The 21241-nt window shown below is 45.9% G+C and overlaps 1 protein-coding gene across 1 annotated transcript in view; it reads left to right on the top strand.

Moving 5' to 3' along the window:
- Positions 1 to 21241, top strand: part of DCTN2 (dynactin subunit 2) — a 297447-nt gene that overhangs the window by 180936 nt on the left and 95270 nt on the right. Inside the window, exons 7-9 of the mRNA XM_069230810.1 lie at positions 10139 to 10289; positions 13546 to 13611; positions 14945 to 14983. Of these exons, the coding sequence (XP_069086911.1) occupies positions 10139 to 10289; positions 13546 to 13611; positions 14945 to 14983 (256 nt within the window). The remainder of the gene's footprint in view (positions 1 to 10138; positions 10290 to 13545; positions 13612 to 14944; positions 14984 to 21241) is intronic.

Raw genomic sequence — 21241 nt, 5'->3', positions numbered from 1 at the left:
GATTTTACAGCGCTATGCACCTCATCGTTGGGCAGTCTGACCCTGCCAGTGCACCCTTGGGCCTGCGGGATCGACAGGGGCCCGTCTGGTTCTGTGCCGATGGCTTTGGGCCCAGAGGGCACTTTGAGACCTGAATCGGTGTTGGTCGTTCCACGCGACCTTCCCCGACAATGCTACCATACTTATCGCCCACTGTAACACGGAGCCGGACCACCGTTGCTCGATGCCAGTTCTGACTTCAGTAGGGACTTTGCTCCCTAGATCCAGATCCTGACCCATATCTTTAAGGGTACGGGTATGGTGAGAATATGACGGGGTTGCTGGACCCTTTAGAATACCAGCTTGAATGCCCTATGGACTGGGCTCAGCAACTGGGTGAAGCCAGTGGTCTAGACACCTCACGAGATGCTGGCATGCTTTCTCCCTCTACCGTGGCTAAGGAGGAGGAAGCTTCTTATTTCATGTGGGTGTGGAGAGCGGCAGAGGTCCTGGGCCTCGAACTGCCTTCGGTGGCTGTAAGGACTAACCTCCTGACTGAGGTACCTCAGCCTGGGGCTTCCACATCTGAAACCCTTTTGCCCTTCAGTGAAGCCCTCACTGATGTCCTGTTGGGGACCTGGTCCAAACCCAGCACAGGGGCTCCTGTAAACAGGACAACAGCCCGCCGCCATAGGACTGCGCCTAATGACCCAGCTTTCCTGACCCAACACTCTACCCCTGTGAGCTTGGTTATCCAAGCCTCAACATGCCAATGCATGTTCCCTTCCGCAATCCCGGATAAGAAATCCAAGAGGCTGTATCATCTTGAGAAGATGATGTTTTCTTTCTCCAGCCTGACATTGCGGTCTGTGAACACTGCATGCCTTTTGGGCCGCTGTACCCATACTTTATGGGACATGCTGCGCACCTGCTGCTACAGATCCCGGAGGAGGCCCGGGCCATTCTTTCCCGAGCTCTTGCTGATGGGAGAGATGCAGCTAAGTTCACAATCTGTTGTGGGCTGGATACGACCGACTTTCTGGGTAGATCAGTTGCTTCGATGGTGACCTTGAGGTGCCACACATGGTTGAGGGTGTCTGGCTTTTCAGAGGATGTCCAATTCACCCTTATGTACATGCTCTTTGATGGCACCCATCTCTTCGGAGACAAAGCAGATTCGGCGCTTGAGCGCTTTAAGGAGTCTCGGGTGACCGCCCGGTCCCTAGGCCTCACAGCTGCTCCACACCCACCTCAGTCTGCTTTTTGACCCTTTTGTGGCTATGGAAGAGGTGCCTAGCCATTTCCATTCCTCTCTGGCTACCATGGAGCACATGCTGCCCAGCCTCTGTGTGGCCGGGGACGTGGGATCCAGCATCTGTGTGGATCAGGGAGCCTGCGGTCTAGCCAATCAAACACTCCCCAATCCCCCCCCCCTCCCCCCCCCCCCCCCATCCTCCTGCTGCAGCCTCCAAACCTTCTTACCTTCTTATTCTGGCACATTCCCATCAGGGACCAGTCGGAGGAGGAATTCGCCATCACCTACCTGCTGGCAGCCCATCATGTCAGACAGGTGGGTTTTACAAGTAGTCCAAAGGGACTACTCCATCCCCTTCGAGACTTCCCCTCTGCCCATGCCACCAACCTACGCATGACGGAGGATCACCTGGCACTTCTCCGCGAGGAAGTTTTGGCTGTCTTGGCCAAGGGAGCCATAGAGAGAGTCCCTGTGCCAGAAGTAATTTGTGGTTGTTGTTCCTGCTACTTTCTCATACCCTAAAAGGACGAGGGCCTTTGCCCTATCCTAGACCTTCGGTCCGTTAATCTCTTCTTCAGAAAGGAGAAGTTCAAAATGCTCACCCTGGCTCAGGTGTTATCTGCCGTGGACCCAGGAGACTGGATGGGAGCATTGGACTTGCAAGATGCTCGCAGTGGGCCATGAGCATTTTCAGTTAACCGTGCTCGTCTTTTGTCTCACCAGTGCCCCTAGTGTGTGCAGCAGGTTGATGGCGGTGGTTGCAGCTCATCTGCGCACATCAGGGGTTTCAGCCTATCCTTACATCGACGACTGGCAGTTTAAGAAAGTCTCGCTGCAGGCTGTCGTCTCCCACCTCCAGACTATGGCGGACCTCCTGCATTTGCTGGGGTTTACTGTAAATGTGCCATGGTCACACCTGACTCCCTCTCAGATGCTCCCTTTCATCAGAGCTGTTCTGGACACAGTGCAATTTCAGGCGTCTTCCTCCCGAGCGGCGAGTTCATGATATTCGGACTACGATACCAATGTTTCAGCCTCTATCCTGGATTTTGGTGAGAATGTCTGAGGCTGCTGGGCTTCATGGCATCCTGCTAGTGTCTAATTCCAGATGGCATATGCAGGCTCTGCAGTGGTACCTGAAGTTCCAGTGGACGCAGTTTCAGGAGACTCTCTCTGACCTGGTCCAGATCTTGGAGGGAACTGTGCAAGATCTGCAGTGGTTGTTAACGAACTGCGATTGGGTCAGAGGCAAATCCCTCTCCCTTCCTCAACCAGATCTGACAATAGTGACAGATGCCCAACTCCTCTGGGATGGGGCAGCCACATGGGAGAGGTGGAGATCAGAGGCGTCTGGTCTTTGGTGGAGTCCGAGCTCCACATCAACCTTTTGGAGCTTCAGGCGATCAGACTGGCATTAAAAGCATTCCTTCCTTCTCAAAGGAAAAGTGGTGAAGGTTTCACAGACAGCACCACTGCCGTGTGGTGCTGTAACAAGCATGGCGGTGCGGGGTCGTGGACCTTTTGTCAGGCAGGTCTGCGCCTCTGGCCATAGCTAGAACAGCAGGACATGTTTCTGGTGGTTCTACATCTGACGGGCTCTCAGAATGCCAGAGCGGACAAACTCAGTCGTCGGTGCCTAGTCGATCATCGGGTGGTTGTGCAAGGTCTCTTTCAGCTGTGGGGAGAGCCTTGGTGAGATCTGTTCGCCTCTGTAGAGAACGTGCAATGTCATCAATTTTGCGCATTGGCGTTTCCAAGGCAGCACTCGGCAACGGTTTTCGTCTCGCGTGGAGCTCAGACCTCCTGCACACCTTTCCGCCCATACCACATCTGCCCAGAGTTCTCAAGAAGATCGAGAAAGACCAAGCCCAAATAATCCTTGTGGCTCCGGACTGGGCACAAAGAGTCTGGTACCCCGAGCTATTGAGCATGGCCATCAATCCTCTGATCAGACTACCCCTTCAGGAGGATCTTCTGTTGCAGCAGAAGGGGAGCGTTCTCCACCCAAACCTGTCCAGTCCCCGCTCTCTTATGTGGAGATTGAGTGGCAGCAGTTGACAGTTTTCGACCTTCCTCCTGAAGTTTGTGATGTGATATATTGGCAGCCAGGCAGACCTCTACCAAAACGGTATAGGCCAGACGGTGGAATACATTTGTAGCATGGTGCACAGCCAAGTCTTTTGACCCCCCTTTCTGCCCCCACTTTCAGAGGTTCTCATGTATATACTTTCTTTGTCCAGCAGGGCTCAGCTCTGGTTACCCTTAAGGGTTATTTGTCTGCTGTCTCTGCATTTTTTAGACTACCTGACAAACCCTCTTTGTTTACGTCCCCTATTGTAAGTCTGTTTCTTAAAGGTCTTATCCACGTTTCCTCCTTCACCTTTCATCATGCCCCAATGGGACTTGAATCTTGTTCTGACATTCTTTATGTGGCTCCTTTTGAGCCACTTCATAATTGTCCTTTTATGCTCCTTACATTGAAAACAGCCTTCCTGGTGGCAATTACGTCTTCCCGCAGGGTCAGTGAGCTGCTGGCGTTGTCATCCAAGCCACCTTATTTTAACATCTACCTTGACAAAGTGGTGCTTTATACATGGGCCTCCTTTCTACCGAAAGTGGTTATGCCCTTCCATCTAGGCCATTCCTTCACCTTGCCTACTTTTTATATACCTCTGCATCATTTTAAGAAAGAGGAGAGACTCCACCGTCTGGACATAAAAAGAGCGTTGGTGTTCTACCTTGATCGTACGAAAGAGTTCTGGGTGGACTAAAAACCCTTTGTTGGGTATGTGGGTGCAAAAAATGTTGGGTGGTGCAGAAGAGAACCATCTCTAAATGGGTTGTTCTCTGCATTAAACTGTGCTACGCATTGACTAAAAAGCAAGCCCCGGAGGGTTTGCGTGCTCACTCCACCAGAGCAACTGCTGCAACCACTGCGTTAACACGTGGGGTTCCAGTCCTGGACATCTGCCATGCAGCAATGTGGGCGTCCTTGCACATGTTCACCAAACACTACTGGCTGGACAGTCCGGTCCGAAGGGACAGGTACTTTGCCCATTCGGACCTGCAGGACTTCCTAGTATGATTTTAGTTCGCAACCCACCTCCGGGAATGGTATTGCTTGGGTATCTAGTCTAAATTAAGGAATCTGCAACTAGAAGTCTTTATCAGATGAACAAGTTACTTACCTTCGGTAACAAATTATCTGGTAGAGACATATTCTAGTTGCAGATTCCTTACTGACCCACCGATCCTCCCTGCTCTGCAAACTGATTTCTAGAGACAGGGACTTCCCTTTCAGAGCCCTGATTCTGGCACACCAGGGTCAGGGTTCTTCATGGCTTAGCGCTTCTGGCATGGAAAGTCGTGAAAAGAAACTGACGTTAGCGAGCCGGAGTGGCACCTATATTTGACCCATGAGGTCACATACAGCAACCACTGCGCCTATGACGAACACAGAGTCAGCCGACGCCACCTGACAGCGCACACGGGTACTGCTCGAGAAAAATCTCCAGATCCAGACTGACGCCTGGGGGAAATTCTAAAGTAACGAATCTGCAACTAGAAGATGTCTCTACCAGATAATTAGTTACCGAAAGTAAGTAACTTGTTCATCAGATGATTTCCATGACAGAGAAGGGAAAGGTTTGTACCCGTAATCCTCTGTTATGGGAGTTCTATCTGAATCCTCAAACAGCCTGCAGCTTCCTGTTTATCACACAACTTTGTGAATAGGTTATCATGACCACAATCATTCCCTGTTTTTTGTTCAAAGCACAGTGCCTTACTGACATTGTATTGCATGATGGGAAGGATGGCTGACTGGCGTTTTTTTTTTTTTTTAAAGGTGCAGTGAATAATTGACACAGTGTGTGCCCTGCCCTACCATAGGCTACATTTTCCATGGAGTTTGGGGTTTTAAAAAGGGTGTAGTTCAGTGTTGGTTTCAGCCAAATGGATTGTATGTCAGTGTGACTAATTTGATTTACATTTGTGATGGATACTTATAACCACAAATTCCTCACCTTCTGAATCTCCCCAGGCACAAGACTGGAGCAAGAAAACTTGCAAATAGAGCTCCTGTGAGCCATTAAGTGGCGCACAATGCAACTCCGCGTTGATGCTGGTCCATTCTGCTCCTTCTCACCACTCTTCTTCTCCAGGGAAGACAAGAATGGAGTCACTGTGTCTCCAGGTCTCTCTTGTTCTTTCAAGGAGCTGGTTCCATGCCCCCTACTAATGAACCCTGAGTTTCTGGATCCATGTGTGACATTACAGCAGGTTGAAGCCTTTGAATATACAATGCTGCACATCGTTAGCATGTTTCCTGCTCCGTTTGGCTCTCCCTTAAGGCCCAAATGATCTGCAGGGACCCCTAGTTGGGTTACCGCTGACGGTTTCACCCTTGGCACCTTCTAGGGTCCTTGAACACACTTGGAGTTCTGTGCCGAAATCTGCACTGGTTCCTCCAGCATCGACTCTGACACCTATACTGATCCGCAATCCATAATGGTGTCTGAGTCCAAGCCAACTTCATCTCCAGATCTTGATGTGCTGCAGCCTCTACTGAAGCTTTCTGACTTGGCTACAATCCCACTGCTGTACAGTCTGGACGTGGCATTAAACCAACTTTTTGGTTTGGACTCTGACCAGAGCTAGCCTTATGGAACAATAATGGCAGGAATGGGGAAGAGTTTACCTCACCCTATGATGATAAATGGTGAATGGATCGACAGGATGCCAGTGGCCTGGATGTAGGAAAGTACCCTCTTTTTGCCATTGTTATCGCCACTTTTTGCCTGCTGTCAGTGTATTTGATTGTGTTCACTGGGATCCTGCTAAGCAAGACCCCAGTGACTGTGCTCTCTCCCTCTAAATTTGGTTGTTTAGGACATCACACACCCCACATTTGACATACTGGTGTCCCCATGTGATTCCCTAGTATATGGTATCCAGGGGATTGGGACACCAGGGTTTCCCCATGGGCTTCAGCATGCATTATGGCACCCATGGGAGCCCATGTAAAATGTGCCTGCAGGCCTGCCATTGCAGCCTGCATAAAAAGGTGCATGCACCCTTTCACTTCAGGTCACTGCACCAGGTCACTAGGAGTCACCCCCATGGTAGGCCCTCCTAGCCCAGGGGGCTGGTACTTGTGTGTGAGAGCACACCTGCATGAACAGAGGTGCCCCTACTAACTCCAGCTCCGTTTTCCAGGACTTAAGTGCAGGGAAGACATTTTACCTGTTTACTGGACACAGGTCAGTACCTGTGTTCAGCTACATAATAGTAACTCTGAACCTGGGCATGTTTGGTATCAAACATGTCAGAATCATACCTCTATACTGTTGCCAGTTTTGGTTGTATGATTCCATGAACTCTGGGGGCTCCTTATAGGACCCACAGCTTTGCTCCTTCCAGTTTGCAGGGTTTTCCCGGGCAGCCCGCACTGCTACCATAATATAGACAGGTTTCTGCTCTCCTGCTGCGTGACCCACTCAAGCCCAGGAAGGCAGAACAAAGGATTTCCTTTGGGAGAGGGAGGCAACACCCTCTCCCTTTGGAAATAGGTGTTAAATGGCTTGGGAGGGGTAGCCTCCCCAAGCCACTGGTATGCTTTGAAGGGCACAGTTGGTGCCCTCCTTGCATAAACCGGTGTGCACCAGTCCAGGGCCCCCAGTCCATGCTCTGGTGTGAAACTGGACAATGGAAAGAGGAGTGACCAGTCCCCTGTCCATTACCACTCCAGGGGTGGTGCCCAGAGCTCCTCCAGGTGGCCACTTGATTCTGTCAACTTGCATCCAAGGTGGGCAGAGGCCTCTGGGAGCATCTGAGTGGCCGGGACAGGCAGGTGACATCACAGCCCCCTCCTGATAGGTGGTCACCCTGCTATGTGACCATTCCCCCTTTCTGGGCAATTTAGGGCCTCCCTCTTGGGTGGGTCCTCCGATTTGACGTGCAAGATTCCTCTGCAATGTTTACTTCACCTTCTGGCCATTGGAACTGCAACTGGACCTTCCAGGAACCAACAGTCTGCAACTACAGCCACAACTCTGCTCTGCAACATTGTTTCTCCGACTCCTTCCAGCAAATGCAACATTTCCCCGGCTGTGCATCCTCTAAGGGCAACGAGTCTTCAGCCTGCACAAGAAGCAAGAAGGAATCTCTCTTGGAGTGAAGTAGTCACTCCCCTGCATATGCAAGCACCGACTGCAACGACGACAGGCTGCGTGGATCTCCTCTCTTCCAGAGCTGCGTGGATCCTGTATCACGTGTGGTGGTCTGAAGTGGTCCCCTTGGTCCCCTCTACCAGCTGTCCAATTTGGGAGACATAAGCCCTTGCCTCTCTGTGCTGGATGGTACCCCCGTGCACTGCGGCTCTTGCAGCTACCAAGGCTTGTTGGCATTTACTCCAAGCGATCTTCAGGCTCTGTGTAGCCCCAGCCCCAGCACGCTTCCCTGCGACTCTCAGCCCTCTGCGTGCTTCTCCTGTGACATAGGACTCCTCTTCAGGTGTGCTGATTGGGCCCTTACTGCGACTCCTGTGCTGCCAGTGGGGGTTGCCTGTGAGGGATTTCTCCTCTTCTTGTGACTCTCCCAGCTGCTAAGGGTGACCCGGACTCCCCCAACCGCCCTTGGGTCGAGTCCCCTGGAACTTGTTGGTCCTCTTCAACCTTGCAAAACCTTCTCTGACTCTTGCATTTTCCAAGGTGTGTTGGTAGTTTTTTTTTTAGCACCACTGACCAACTGCATCATGACCACCAACATGGGATATTACTTGCATCACTTCTGGAACTCCTCTCCTGCTTCTGTGCACTGCTGACTTTCTTCGTCCACCAACTGCATCCTGCATCCACAGAAGGGTGGGAAGTGGCTCCTGCCACAACCGGACCCCCCAACTCGAACTGGACTTGGTCCCCTTCCTTTGCAGGTCCTCTTCTGTCACGATCCACCTTTGGTTTCTTCCAGTCTTGTCTGGTTCTTGCACAGTCCTTTTCCAAAGTCCTCCTGTTGGTTTTGGGGAAACCAGGTACTTACCTCTGCTCTCCTGGTCGCTGAGGGGTCACACTGGTACTCACCTCTTGGGGTTCCTAGTTCCTCCAGTTCCCCTCTACTGATTCCCCTTTCTTAGGTGAGGGACTGCCTTTCACATTTCACTTGTTTAGTATATGGTTTGGACCTCTGCTAGGGCCCTCACTGTTTGCTATTTCTTTTACTAATATCTATTGCTTTCTATGCTAGTTTCTGATTGCTAATGTATGTATATAATATTGTATTTACTTACCTCCAGTTGGGGTATTGCCTATACAGCATTTTAGTGTTTGTGTTACTGTAATAAAGTACTTTTATTTTTGTAACGCTGTGTGGTTCTTTCATGTGTGCAAGTGCTGTGTGTCTATAATGGTATTGCTTAAGCCTTGCATGTCGCCTAGATAAACACTGCACATGTTCAGAAAGTACTATTGCCTCGACAGTCTGGTCTGTTGAGATGGACATTTGGCTCGCTCTGTCCTGTAGAACTTTTTAGACTAAGCCATTTCACAGACCCACCACCTATGGAGGTACTGTTTTGGTGACTGTTCACAAGGTGAGGAATCTGAGGTTAGAATTGTTGATCAGACGAACAAATTATTTACATTCAGTAACGCTCTTTCTGATTGATACTCCATCTAAATGCATATTACTCACTGCCCTTCCACCTCCCCGTTTTGCAGTATGGTCCGTTTCATCTAAAAAGATCCCTTTCTAGGAATCTCCACACTGGTTTGCTCAGTTTGCCTACATGCTCTGCGTCTGAGGGAGCAGAGGATTTTATGAAATAAACTGATGCCAGTGCATTGGTGGTGTTTAAATGCAGCTCTCTTCGTCACTTCTGGAGCGTAACGGTAATGACACGAAGTAGCAGCCTAAGGAAATTCACAATTTGAAGTATCTGTGGTTAGGTAGAATATCCACAAGAAAAATGGGTACGAACGATAAGTGACTTGTTCTTTATAACCAAAAAAAGTAGAACATGTTGCCTCTATCTAGCCATGTTATTTTTGCAAAACATGTTCTTCATAATGGTTTTCCAACGATCCTGCAAATGCTTGAAGGTATTCTACTGTTTGTAGATTCAGAGAGAATATCTATGACAGAAAACGTGTGCAAATTCTTCACCTTAAGAATACACTGATGCCCTAGAAGCCAAAAAGGCATGTCCCCAAATATCCAATCTGGATTCTCGAAACAGAGTAAAATGAGAGACCAAAAATGACTTTCATGTATATACATGGTCATAGCTCTTAACCTAAAGGTGGGCAAGTTGTATAGGATTTTAAGAAAGATGCCAACCCTGGTTTTATAGAGTACTTAGAATGAAATACCAAGAAGTACTTGTCTGTTAGAACATCTGAGAGGTTTTCTCGAGAATGTAATAGGTTCTTAAGTATACTCTGGCCCACTGTGGCCATTAGAAACTGAACAGGCAATATACACAGCCATTTTTTCAACTATGGAAATCTTATTGAGCAGTATTGCCATAATGCTTGTCATCCATATTAATACACCATGCAGATTTAAAAAAAAAATAATAATAAATCCCGGAAGCATGTCTTTATGTTCTAACCATCACTTTCTGTGTTTTAATCATTTTTCTTAAAGAACTGACAGGATTTGATGAAATTTTGTTATCCGAATCATTTAAAGAGAACCGATACAATCTTTTATTTTGTATAAAAAATGTGATAAGTGTTAGATTACTTTGATCTTGTCTTTTTAGAGTCATAGCAGTTGCTATTCGCACATTTTGTAGATGCAGAAATATTACTTTGAGCAAAAATAATCATGCATTAATAAAAAATAAACTTTTGAGTTTGCTCAGTCGTTTAAAAAATAATCAGATTTTCTGTGTATTTGAAATAGACGCTTGATGACACAGCTGGATGCGGCAAAGGGCTCTAAAGCAGTGGAAGGAAAGAGCTCCCAAAAAGGGATCGTGCCTGCCAGCCAAAATATGGTAACCTATGAGTTGCATTGCCGACCAGAACAGAACAAGTTCTCTCAAGCTGCAAAGGTGAGAGTGCTGTTTTCTAAGAACACCTGGAATCAGTTACCAGACACTTCTACTTTCATCTGGGGCAAGTAGTTGGTGATGCCTCAAAACCTGTATCATTAGTATTTAAACCCTCATATTGCAGAGAAAGCTGTCTGGAATTATAAATGGGACTTGTTAAATACTTTCATAGAAACATCCATCCTGTGTGAAGCAGTTTTCTTTAACTTTGCAGTTCAACAGTGCTTTCTCTGTGGATTTATGCTCTTGAATATACCCTCTTGCACTGCTGTGAGTGAGGTTAGCATTTGGAAAATCAAAGGAAATTTAATAGGATCATATAAGCCTATGCCCAGTTCAGCATGAGCTGCAGCAATCAAACACAGGTTGTGTTCTTCACTCTACCATAAAACAACTTCAGAAATCCTGCCTTTTCCAGTTGTTCAGGTGCATGCGGAACATGGAGTTTGTGCTTTAGGTGTTTCAACTTCCTCGCCAGGTAACTTCTGCAGACAGCAGTGCTGCATGATTTGCCTAATGTTGGAAATGGCCCTTTTTGCAGGGTTATCCCCAAACTTTTTGCCTTCTTCCTCCTATTTTGTTTAGGTCTGTTTTTGCTAGTTTATTGTCTCTACCCACTTTATCACTGCTAATCAGTGCTGAAGTGCAAGTGCTCCCTATAGAAATTGTACTGTTGATTGGTTTATCCATGATTGGCATATTTGATTTACTAGTAAAGTGCACTAGAGGTGCCCAGGGCCTGTACATCAGATGCTACTAGTGGGCCTGCAGCACTGGTTGTGCCACCCACATTAGTAGCCCTGTAAACATGACTCAGACCTGCCATTGCAGTGTCTTTGTGTGCAGTTTTAAACTGCCAATTCCACTTGGCAAGTGTACCCACTTGCCAGGCCTCAACCTTCCCTTTTACTACAGGTAAGGCACCCCTAAGTTAAGCCCTAGGTAGCCCTATGGTCAGGGTGCAATGTATGTTTAAGGTAGGACATATACTAGTGCGTTTTATATGTCCTAACTGTGAAATACTACCAAATTCGGTTTTCACTGTGCAAGGCCTATCTCTCTCATAGGTTAACATGGGGGCTGCCTTTAAATATCCTTAAAGCGCAGATTCTCTGTGAGAGCAGATACAAATATGGAGTTTAGGGTCTCTGAGCTCACAATTTAAAAATACATCTTTTAGTGAAGTTGGTTTTTAGATTGTTAGTTTGAAAATGCCACTTTTAGAAAGTAGGCATTTTCTTGCTTGATCCATTCTGCGACTCTGCCTGTTTGTGGATTCCCCATCTGGGTCAGTTTGACAGTTGGGCTTTTCACACCTCTCCTCTAGACAGTGACACAAAGGGGGCTGAGGTGTAGCATGCATATCTTGATTAGCCATCTGTGGTGGAGGGGATGGGAGGAGTGGTCACTCACACCTGAAAGGACTGTGCCTGCCCTCACACAATGCCGTCTAGGAAGGATCTTGCAAACACTTGAGACTTTGCTTTGCCAACTTCAAAGGCAGAACTGGGTATAAGAAGAAGACCCAAAACCCCAGACTTCTAGAAACTTTCTGGAATCAAGAGGAACCTCTGCCCAGGAGAAGAGCTAAAGGAGGAGTACTGTCCCTTTGCTGTTTTGCTTTGCTGGACTGGCCTGCAGTTGCTGCTTCTGCCTGAAAAGAGTGCAAAGGCTGAACTTTGCTGTGTGTCCTGCTTGATAAAATTCTCCATGGGCTTTGAGTAGAGCTTGCCTCCTGTTGGAAGTCTCAGGGACACCAAAGACTTCAGTTTCCTCGACCTGCAGCACTGGGAACTGTGTGTTTTGTGCTGTTCAAGAGGGAGAACCCACTGCGATGCCACTAACGATGCCACTGGCCTGCACTGTGACCTGCCGACGCCACGCAGAGTTGCACTGTCCTGCTTTGGTACTCGAAGCACCGTCCCGTCCTGCACCGCAGACCCGGTCCACCGACGCCAGCACCATTGACTCATGTGTCGTCACCAGGCATCCTGCCTGCACCATGGCCTGTGGACACCACTTGTGAGAGTCGCGAAGCACCGTCCCGTCCAGCACCGCTGGCTTGGGCCTACCGACGACAGCGCTTCAGCAACGACGACGACGCTGCCTGCACCGTGACACGTGGGCACTGCACGTCGCACTGCCCACTTCACACCGCAGCCCTGGTCTCACCAACGCCCCTGGACGCCGACACCGAGCCACTGCCTGCACCGTGACCTGTGGACACCGCACGTCGCATCGTCCCGCTTCGCAACGCACTGCAGCCCCGACTCGATCCACGCCGGTGCACCTGACTTCATCAGCCTGGAGTTCGATCTGCAACGTGTGTGACCTCAAGGGCCCAACGACTCCGCAACCGACACCGCGACGTCAGTGACGCTGCTCTCCGGAGCTCACCGCGAGGATCACGATGCCCTGCAAACCCAAGGGACTGTTTGCGTGTCTTCCCGACACCGTAGCTGGCCCACAACGCCGGGGCCGGCCTGAACTGTTGGTTTTGTTGATCACGACGCCGTCATAGCCCCAGGTGGAGCTATCTACTTCAAGGAACTGTAGTTTTGAGTAAATCTTGCAGAATTTATATTTTTCTTACTGTAGGTTGGATTTTTATCGTATCTGGTCTTGTTTTATATAGATAAATATTGGGTATTTTTCTAAAACTGGTGTGGTGTCCTTTTGTAGTGTTTTCACTTATTACTGTGTGTTATGTACAAATGCTTTACACATTGCTTCTGAGATAAGCCTGACTGCTCGTGCCAAGCTACCAAGGGGGTGAGCAGGGGTTATCTGAGCAGATATCTCCCTTATCCTGACGAGAGTGAGGGTCCCTACTTGGACAGGGTGCAAACCGACTGCCAACTAGAGACCCCATTTCTAGCACCTAACAGTAGACTATTAATGCAGCTCTTGTTTGTGGAAGAACGTGTCCAGTGGTGAATTGATTAGTGAGGAAAGTGCAGTGGCATCAGGACACATGCATGTAATGGGCAATTTCACCCTATTTATAGCTTTTGTCTGGTACCCACCCTTTGGGACATTTTCTTAGCTTGCATGTGAGTCCACAGCACCCTTGCCATACCTCTGATTGTACCATCCATTAGAATTATATGTTTGTGTTTACAATCTGAAACAGGACCCCATAAGTCTTAGTGGTCCATGTTAGAGTTCCAAGGAGTGGGAATATTTTGTTCTGAAGAAATCATTGAATTTGCGCAAATGCAATCATCGCCTTATTAACCAAATGTTTTGTATGCAGGTTGTAGAACTGGAGAAGCGTCTGAGTGAGCTAGAGGCTGCTGTACGGTGTGATCAAGACAGCCAGGTGAGCCTAGCCACATTATCGTCGATAGCAAAGATGTCTTTATTACCGTAGATCAGCGTAAACCAAATTGTTACAGATGTGGACATTGGCACCTAGATAAAAAAAATGTTAACAATTGTGGCTCATAATGATTCCACCTAACACCATTGCTTTGGATCTTTGGATTGGTGTTACTGTGCCAGTGAGCTAACTTCACTCTATCCAAATCCATACTCCACTTTTTGTCCCGCAGACATAGTCTCTATTTAAGTGAAGGGTTAAAAGCCTTTAAGGGAGTAGTTCTAAATTCATGTCACTCGAGCCTAGCCTGCTAGATAGTTGACTGCTTGTCTTTTTAGTCGTAATAAGTCTGCTTGTTTTGTGAAAGCCTCCTTTTGAGTTCTTGGTAGGAGTTACCCAAATACAAGTGTCTACATTAGGTCCAGGTTTGTGTCAGTAGCATTGAGAAAATGACACAAAGCATTTTTGGTGCATATCAGAACATTGCTAAGACCAACGTTTGGAAGCAGGGTGAAGCCCTATTTACTGACTCAATGCATTGTGAATAGTGTCCATGTTCAATTTAGACCCTTGGACAGTTTTACAGTCAGTTGACATTTTTTCATGTGCTGTCTGTCCTATCTCAGGCAGTTTTTTCACTGAGGAGGAGCTATGCACCCTGGCCCCTCATACATAAGAAATCCAGTACTATGTTATGCATAGGTTCCAGCCTCTTATGTGGTGGAGGAACACAACACTGACTATTTCATAGCTCTTCTGACCTCCACTTACAAACATGTGCAGTGATATGCTTTTTATATGACTGTAATTTGAAGACCTGCCCAGACAAATACAAAGTATGTCATTTCTATCTTCGGGAAAATCCCTGTTGTACAAAGCACTGCACAGCACTGTCTAACCACCCCTTTTCTCTGTGCTTTGGCCCTTCAAATAAGCCATTTCCTGAATGGGGAGAGTGATGTCCGTGTTGACCACCTATGCCGAAGCATCCATTTCTGAATCGGGGTGCACATGCAAATGTAGTAAACAACATTGCATGCACATTTTCTTTTCACAAGCCCTTTCTGCATGTGAACACTAAGTTGTGTAACCAAAGCACAATTTGTTTGGGAAGAAATAAAGTTTGTGAGTTCAGGCCTTTGTAGAATTGCAATTTACTTCAACATGCATGTGTTTTTTGCTTGTAGGTAGGAAAAACATTTGTAAATTTGGCAGCTTACATGTACGTCTGCGTCCACCACTGTCTAACCTCTGCAAAGAAACTACTTCTTTTAATCTCTGGGGCACTTTTGCACACCCACTTACTGTGCTGCAATTTTATATTTCTCTTTAGAACCCTCTGACAGTTGGATTGCAAGGATCCAGTTTAATAGTAAGTTTTATTTTGTGCTTTTCTTTGAGTGATTGGGGAACATTCACAATTCCCCTTGTGGGCATGAGCATATTAAAGTTGGTGAGAATGAGAGGGTACTTGCTGTCCTCTACAAAGCTAATAATGCCTTACCTTCTATATTTTTTTTGTGGTTGTTAAATATTAATACTGATTTAGTGCTGTACTTAAGATTAGACATGAAGGTTGCTGCCAGAATAATTTTTGGGACATCACTTATGCTGACAATCTAGAGCATACCAAAAGACACCCTCCCCTCTACCATTTTAAAGGCTTCCTTGGTAACAACACAGACTGCTAAATGTAAAACCCCTGATTTCTCTTTGAGTCCCGCCCAATTTTAGTCATATAATAAATCGTTTTGGTTGAAGTAAAAATCATGCAGGCAGTGCTTGTCCTCCTGAATGTAACCCTCACTTGAAATATCGATGATCATTAAATCCTTCTGCTTTAAAACAGACCTGGCAAATATGCTGGTTCTAACCTGTGTTCGAGGTATGTGTGGCTGTGGATACACAATCTTTGCATATCCCTGCCATCTAGTGTTGGGCCCTGATGTGTGCAAGTTGTTTTTCTTTGAAGAAGTCTTTCAAGTTATGAGGTAGAGTGAATCCGCCTCTCGGTGATAATGTGCATGGACATCAACTCCATTGTTAGATTGTTTTATTTCTTCGGTTGGGTTTGGACGTGTGTGGTTACTCTCCGGGTCCATACCTTTGTGGTCTCTTTTTCGGTTCATTCTTTACCCTCGTCAGTATTGTTTCGATCGTGCTTTCTTATCCTGTGTATTGACGAACAGCTACATCGAACGTCAGATTGACATGCTTTAACCGCTGCCCCTTTGGGGCTCTTCAGTCTCCCTCGGTTTCCACAGAGAATGCCTGTTTGGTGATGGAACAAACGCTCTTCCAGTTCTAGCCCTCACTGTCACATGAAATATCCCCAGACAGACTTAAGTCAAGTCTGTAACCTGTTTATATCAGGCTTGTGGATTTTTCCATTCAAAGAAAACCCTTCGAGACCACCAGGTACGTCGACTTGAAATGTAGAGGAGAAACATCAAAGACACTCCCGACATCTTTGGCCAGGAAGACGTCGGGGAAGAACAACAACAACCTGAGGCATCTGCTGCGGAGGTGTGAGGTGTTTTCTCCTGAGGGCAGTTTAGACTCTGAACTCAAAGTCGACCTGGAGATGCAGGAAGCTACTTCTCAAGGCTCAAGAGTACAGTTGCCCTGTCCCTGAACACCGTGTTTAACACTCTAAGAGACACATGGCCCTTTCTGATCAAGAGGCCCTTTGTTCACCACAGCCCTGACATGGTCTGCACTGAGTGACTGCTTCAGACGCCCCATCCTCCGTCTTAGCACTGAAACACCGACCTAAGCCGAAGCCGCCTACATCAGGAGGAATTAGGAGGAATTGCACTGAAAAAACGGACTATTTTGACAATGCAGAGGAATTGACTAAGAAACTTATCGAGAGAGGATATCCTAGAAAATTGATTAAAAATGCAGCTAAAAGAGCATGGTTTACTCCCAGAGAAAAATTGCTGGTTCCAAAAGAAAAAACAAGGGGTCCCCCTAACATGTGTCATCACATTCAGCCCCAAGGCAAATAAAATACGGTCTATCATTGAACGTAATTGGAAAATCATTAGTGAGCTAAATATGGATAAACCATTGTTCTCATTTAAGAAGGCACGCAGCCTAAAAGATCAATGGGTCAAGGCAGTCCAGATACAGACCGAAAAAAAGAAAGATCTGAGAACTCTATTACAATTGCCAGCAATTCAAGGCTACTACAGATGTGGAAAATGTGTGGCATGCCAATACTCACAAGACACCAAAGAGGTTAAAATAAATGGTAAAATACATACACAAAATGATTTCACTAATTGTAATACAAAAAATTTGATTTACTGCATTAAGTGCCCATGCGGGAAAGCATATATTGGACAGACTGCACAACCAATTAAAACCAGGATCTTGCAACATCGGTCAAGAATTAAATGTGGAGTCAAAGGAGCACCATTAGTCGAGCATTACCAGGAATATATGCATACAACAGAAGACATCTGGTGGACAGTTCTACTGGCAATACAACCTAAACTGGATGGATTACCAATGACAAAAAAACTATTGAAAATGGAAGCAAGATTCATTGAGAGATTTCAAACAGCGAGAACTGGGTTAAATGACGTTGATGAAATGTGGGCATTAATTAAGTGAGACCTGCTTTTTATCTCAAGAAACTTTGATATCCTGTCAACACTTACAGAATGATAATGCATCTTGCTTAATGCGTTATATTACTTTAGTTACAATAGGTTTGCTGAAATAGATATATTTTTGTAGTACCTTGACGTGAAGAAAAAGCATGTAAACTTGTTTTCGATTTTTGTTTATTGTCTATAAGTTGACCCAGAAGTATGAAGAAATGTGCTTTATAAATCCTTTTGGGTAGAGAGCAGGAAATACGAAAAAGCTCTTAAGATAGTTAAACCGGTAATAATTGAAGTAGTGTTGCCCAAGTGCAAAAATTTGAAATATAACAGACAAATTAAGCAGAGGTAAATTATCTCATTTTTATGCTCACCAATTGTTATTAATTTTTGTTGTTGCGAGGTGAGGGTACATATATTTCTGAATAATTATTCTTCTTGACATCAAAGTTGGGTTAAAGAATTTCGGAAATACTGGCTTTAATAATGGGAAAGAGAATTCGTTTTCCCAGTTTTAAGATGGCCGCGGTCTTTTCCGACGCGAGCCACCATGTCTGTTAGAGTACCCATGATGCTACGGTCGGCATTCACTTCTAGAGACGCCGCAACGGCTCTAGCACGTTTAGTTGCTTAGGAACGAACACAACACGGAAGACCGGCATTTGCTAGGCTACACGCCGGAGAGCCAGCTCCATTGACTAACGCGCTGTACACGGTAAAGATAACAACGGCGTTTTAGTTATTTAAAGTAGCAAGTTCGAAACAAGGATTTGAATGTTGATTTAAGCCTCTATGTTTTCTGTTAGGTTGCCGATATTAGCAGCATTGGATTCATTCCAGATCGACACATATAAGCAGCTGGGCTCAGCGCTTATGTTAACTAAGGACAAGATCTTAGGCACTTGTCACTCGGGTTCTAATTAAGGTAAACACATCAGCCGGTTACTTTAGGTATAAGTAAAATAGAATATATCTGGTTAAATAACTTAGTCCACTCTAGTAGTAGTGAAGTAGTTATCCACAGCAAGTGATAAAATTGGTTTATGCTGATTTACATAGATTCTTACACTACAAAATTTAGTGAATAAGGGTTCCAAATAAATTTAAGTTTGATGTAACATCATATATTCTGTAGGCATGTATCATACACTTTTAAACTGATTTATTTATGATATGGATGAATGTATATTCGTAAGTTCTTTCTACGTTCTTTCTTTTGTCTTTTCTAGAGCTATGATTGCCCTTTTTCAGTCCTGATGAGGCCTTAAATCAGCAGGCCGAAACGCGTCGACCTTTTTGTTTTTGCAAGTGTATTGGGTTGGTTAAATAATGGACTATTTCGAAAAAATCTAAGACGCATTGTATCATGCTTGTTGAAAAGAAATATACAACATGTCGATGATGATAAAAAAAAGCCTAATACCTTAGCACATAAAAGTGGATCACATGTGGAGTGATAACAAGTGACCACCATTCAAATATATGGGCATTATTTTAAGATGATTTTATAGTGGTAATTCTTTGATGTAAGCTATTATGTATGTCTTGTCAAGTGTCATTTGATGTATTGTTATTGTGATATTAGTTATAAGTGTTATATTACCATAAGTCCTTTTTTGCTATTTGAATAATTTAGTTGAAATAAATGTGAGAAAGAAATAAATTCAGAAGTAACAGAATATAGGACTGTTCTTATGATTTAAGATGAAATTTGTCTCTACCTGCCATCCTTTTCTGTATTAATGTTATATTTACCCTGGGCAGAGTAGAGTTATAGGGTGCCCCCTGGTTTTTGTAGTACATCAAGCATCTCGGTAATGAGCCGACTGTTGGTGCCGACCATTAACGTGGTCCACTGCATCAATGCCAAGTTGAACTTCGGCATGAAACAGAAACATGGACCTGATCCGAAGCCTGATTCCTGCAAGTCAGTTGAGCCTGTTCTCCACAGGCTACAAGAGAAGCTGAATGCTTGACAGAAACTTATCCATATTCAGCCTTATACTGGCCATGTTCCCACCAAGCCTTCGGCTCACTTTCCTCCTTCATCAAAAAGACAGCCGTCTTTGCAGGAGGTGCTTGACTCTCCAATACCACCAAAACAGAGGAAGAAATCAGTCAAAGTTACTGCCACTTTGCCTCTTCCACCACCCTCATCACCGCCATCACCTCCACAACTTCCACCACCATCACATTCACTTTCTCTGCCACACTCCTTTGGAGATCCCCTAGATATCTCACCTCAGGGATCCCCAAAATATTACACAGATGAGCACAGTGCAGGGAATGACACCTTTGAGACACCACTGCACAACGACTATTGGGACACCTATGAAATTGTTCCTTCAGGTGACACCAACCGGGATTTATATCCTGCTCATCCCTCTCCTCCTGACAATTCAACAGCAAATCAGGAGTTAATAGGTAAGGCTGCTGCCTTCCATGATGTATGGCTCCACTAGGAACCTTTAGAAGAGGATTCCCTCTTTGAGATCCTTTCATCCACTCAGAGGACCACTCAGTATTTACACATGCTAAAAGGCATGTTACGTCACGCTGAGGACATTTTTAAAGACCCTGTCAGGGCCAGAGTAAATACACCTAGGGTTGATTTAAAAAAAAAAAAAAACCAATGTAAGCCCATATATATTAGGGGACAAGTACCACCAGACTCACCAGTGATTATCACTGCTCGCAAGCGGGCTAATTCACAAGCTTGCAGGATTTCCACCCACATGCCAATCCGTAACATCGGACCAGTTGGTGTGGGACATTATCCAACATGGCTATTGTTTGAAGCTCTCTACCACATCTCCCAGCATTCCATCTTGCACTCACTGACTATCACTGGAACATCAAATGTTGCTCAAACAGGAAGTCCAAGATCTTCCCCTCAAAGAAGGTATAGAACCCGTCCCTTTTCAACACCAAAGCCTAGGAGTATACTCTTTATACTTCCTAATACCCAAAAAGTGCGTATCTGTGCAACCAATCCTAGATCTAAGGCTACTAAACAAGTATATCCTGTTCAAGGGCTTCCACGTGGTCACCTTGCAAGAAGTGATCCCACTTCTCTAACAGGGTGACTTTATGACTACACTAGACCTAAAGGACACCTATTTTCACATACCATTACACCCAGCTCATCACAAATACCTCAGATTTGTGGTGGCAGCAAACATCAGTTCAAAGTCCTTCCTTTTGTGGTGATTACAGCACCTCGAGTATTCATCAAGTGTCCAGCGGTGGTAGCAGCCCATCTGTGCAGACAAAAAATACACGTGTTTCCATATGTGGAATATTGACTTATCAAAGCCAACACTTAACAACAGTGTCAACAGCACACTCATTCAGATTACAATAGATCTGCTCCACCACTTGGGTCTGCATCCATGGCGAAGACTCTGCTTGCAACATTGTTTCTACGGCTCCTTCCAGCTTCTGCAACATTTCCCTGGCTGTGCATCCTCTGAGGGTGGCAAGTCTTCAGTCACCATCCCAAGTCTCACCTACATCCTGTACAGGTGCAGCCATATCTAGGGGCTATTCTAAACACACAAATAGGATTAGCCTATCTTAATCCTGCAAGAGTCCAGAATTTTCAGACACTGTTACCTCAATTTCTGACAATTCAACTGCTCACAGTGAGGACAGTCAAGTTCGCCTCCTAGGGATGATGGCCTCCTGCATAGCCATAGTAGTTCATGCCCGCTATACAACAGGAATGTTTAACTTGACAGTGGTCTCAGTCACAGGGTCAGATCTAATGTTGATAAATCAAATTCATCACTCTCTGCAGTGGTGGAATACCAACAACCTGTTGAAAGGAGGGCCTTTTCTCGACTCTGTTCCCCACATCACTGTCACGACTGGTGGATCACTCACAGAATGGGGTGCACATCTGAAAGATCTCACAGTGCAGGTTATCTGGCACACCAAGCTCTGCAGCCTTTATTACAACTACCTAGGGCTTCTAGCTGTTCACCTTCCATTGAAAGCATCCATACCTCGCCTCA

The sequence above is a fragment of the Pleurodeles waltl genome, chromosome 4_2, assembly GCF_031143425.1.
Source record: "Pleurodeles waltl isolate 20211129_DDA chromosome 4_2, aPleWal1.hap1.20221129, whole genome shotgun sequence".
NCBI classification, from domain to species: domain Eukaryota; kingdom Metazoa; phylum Chordata; class Amphibia; order Caudata; family Salamandridae; genus Pleurodeles; species Pleurodeles waltl.
Note: the sequence above shows the minus strand (reverse complement) of the source record. Positions and strands in the feature narration are given on the sequence as shown.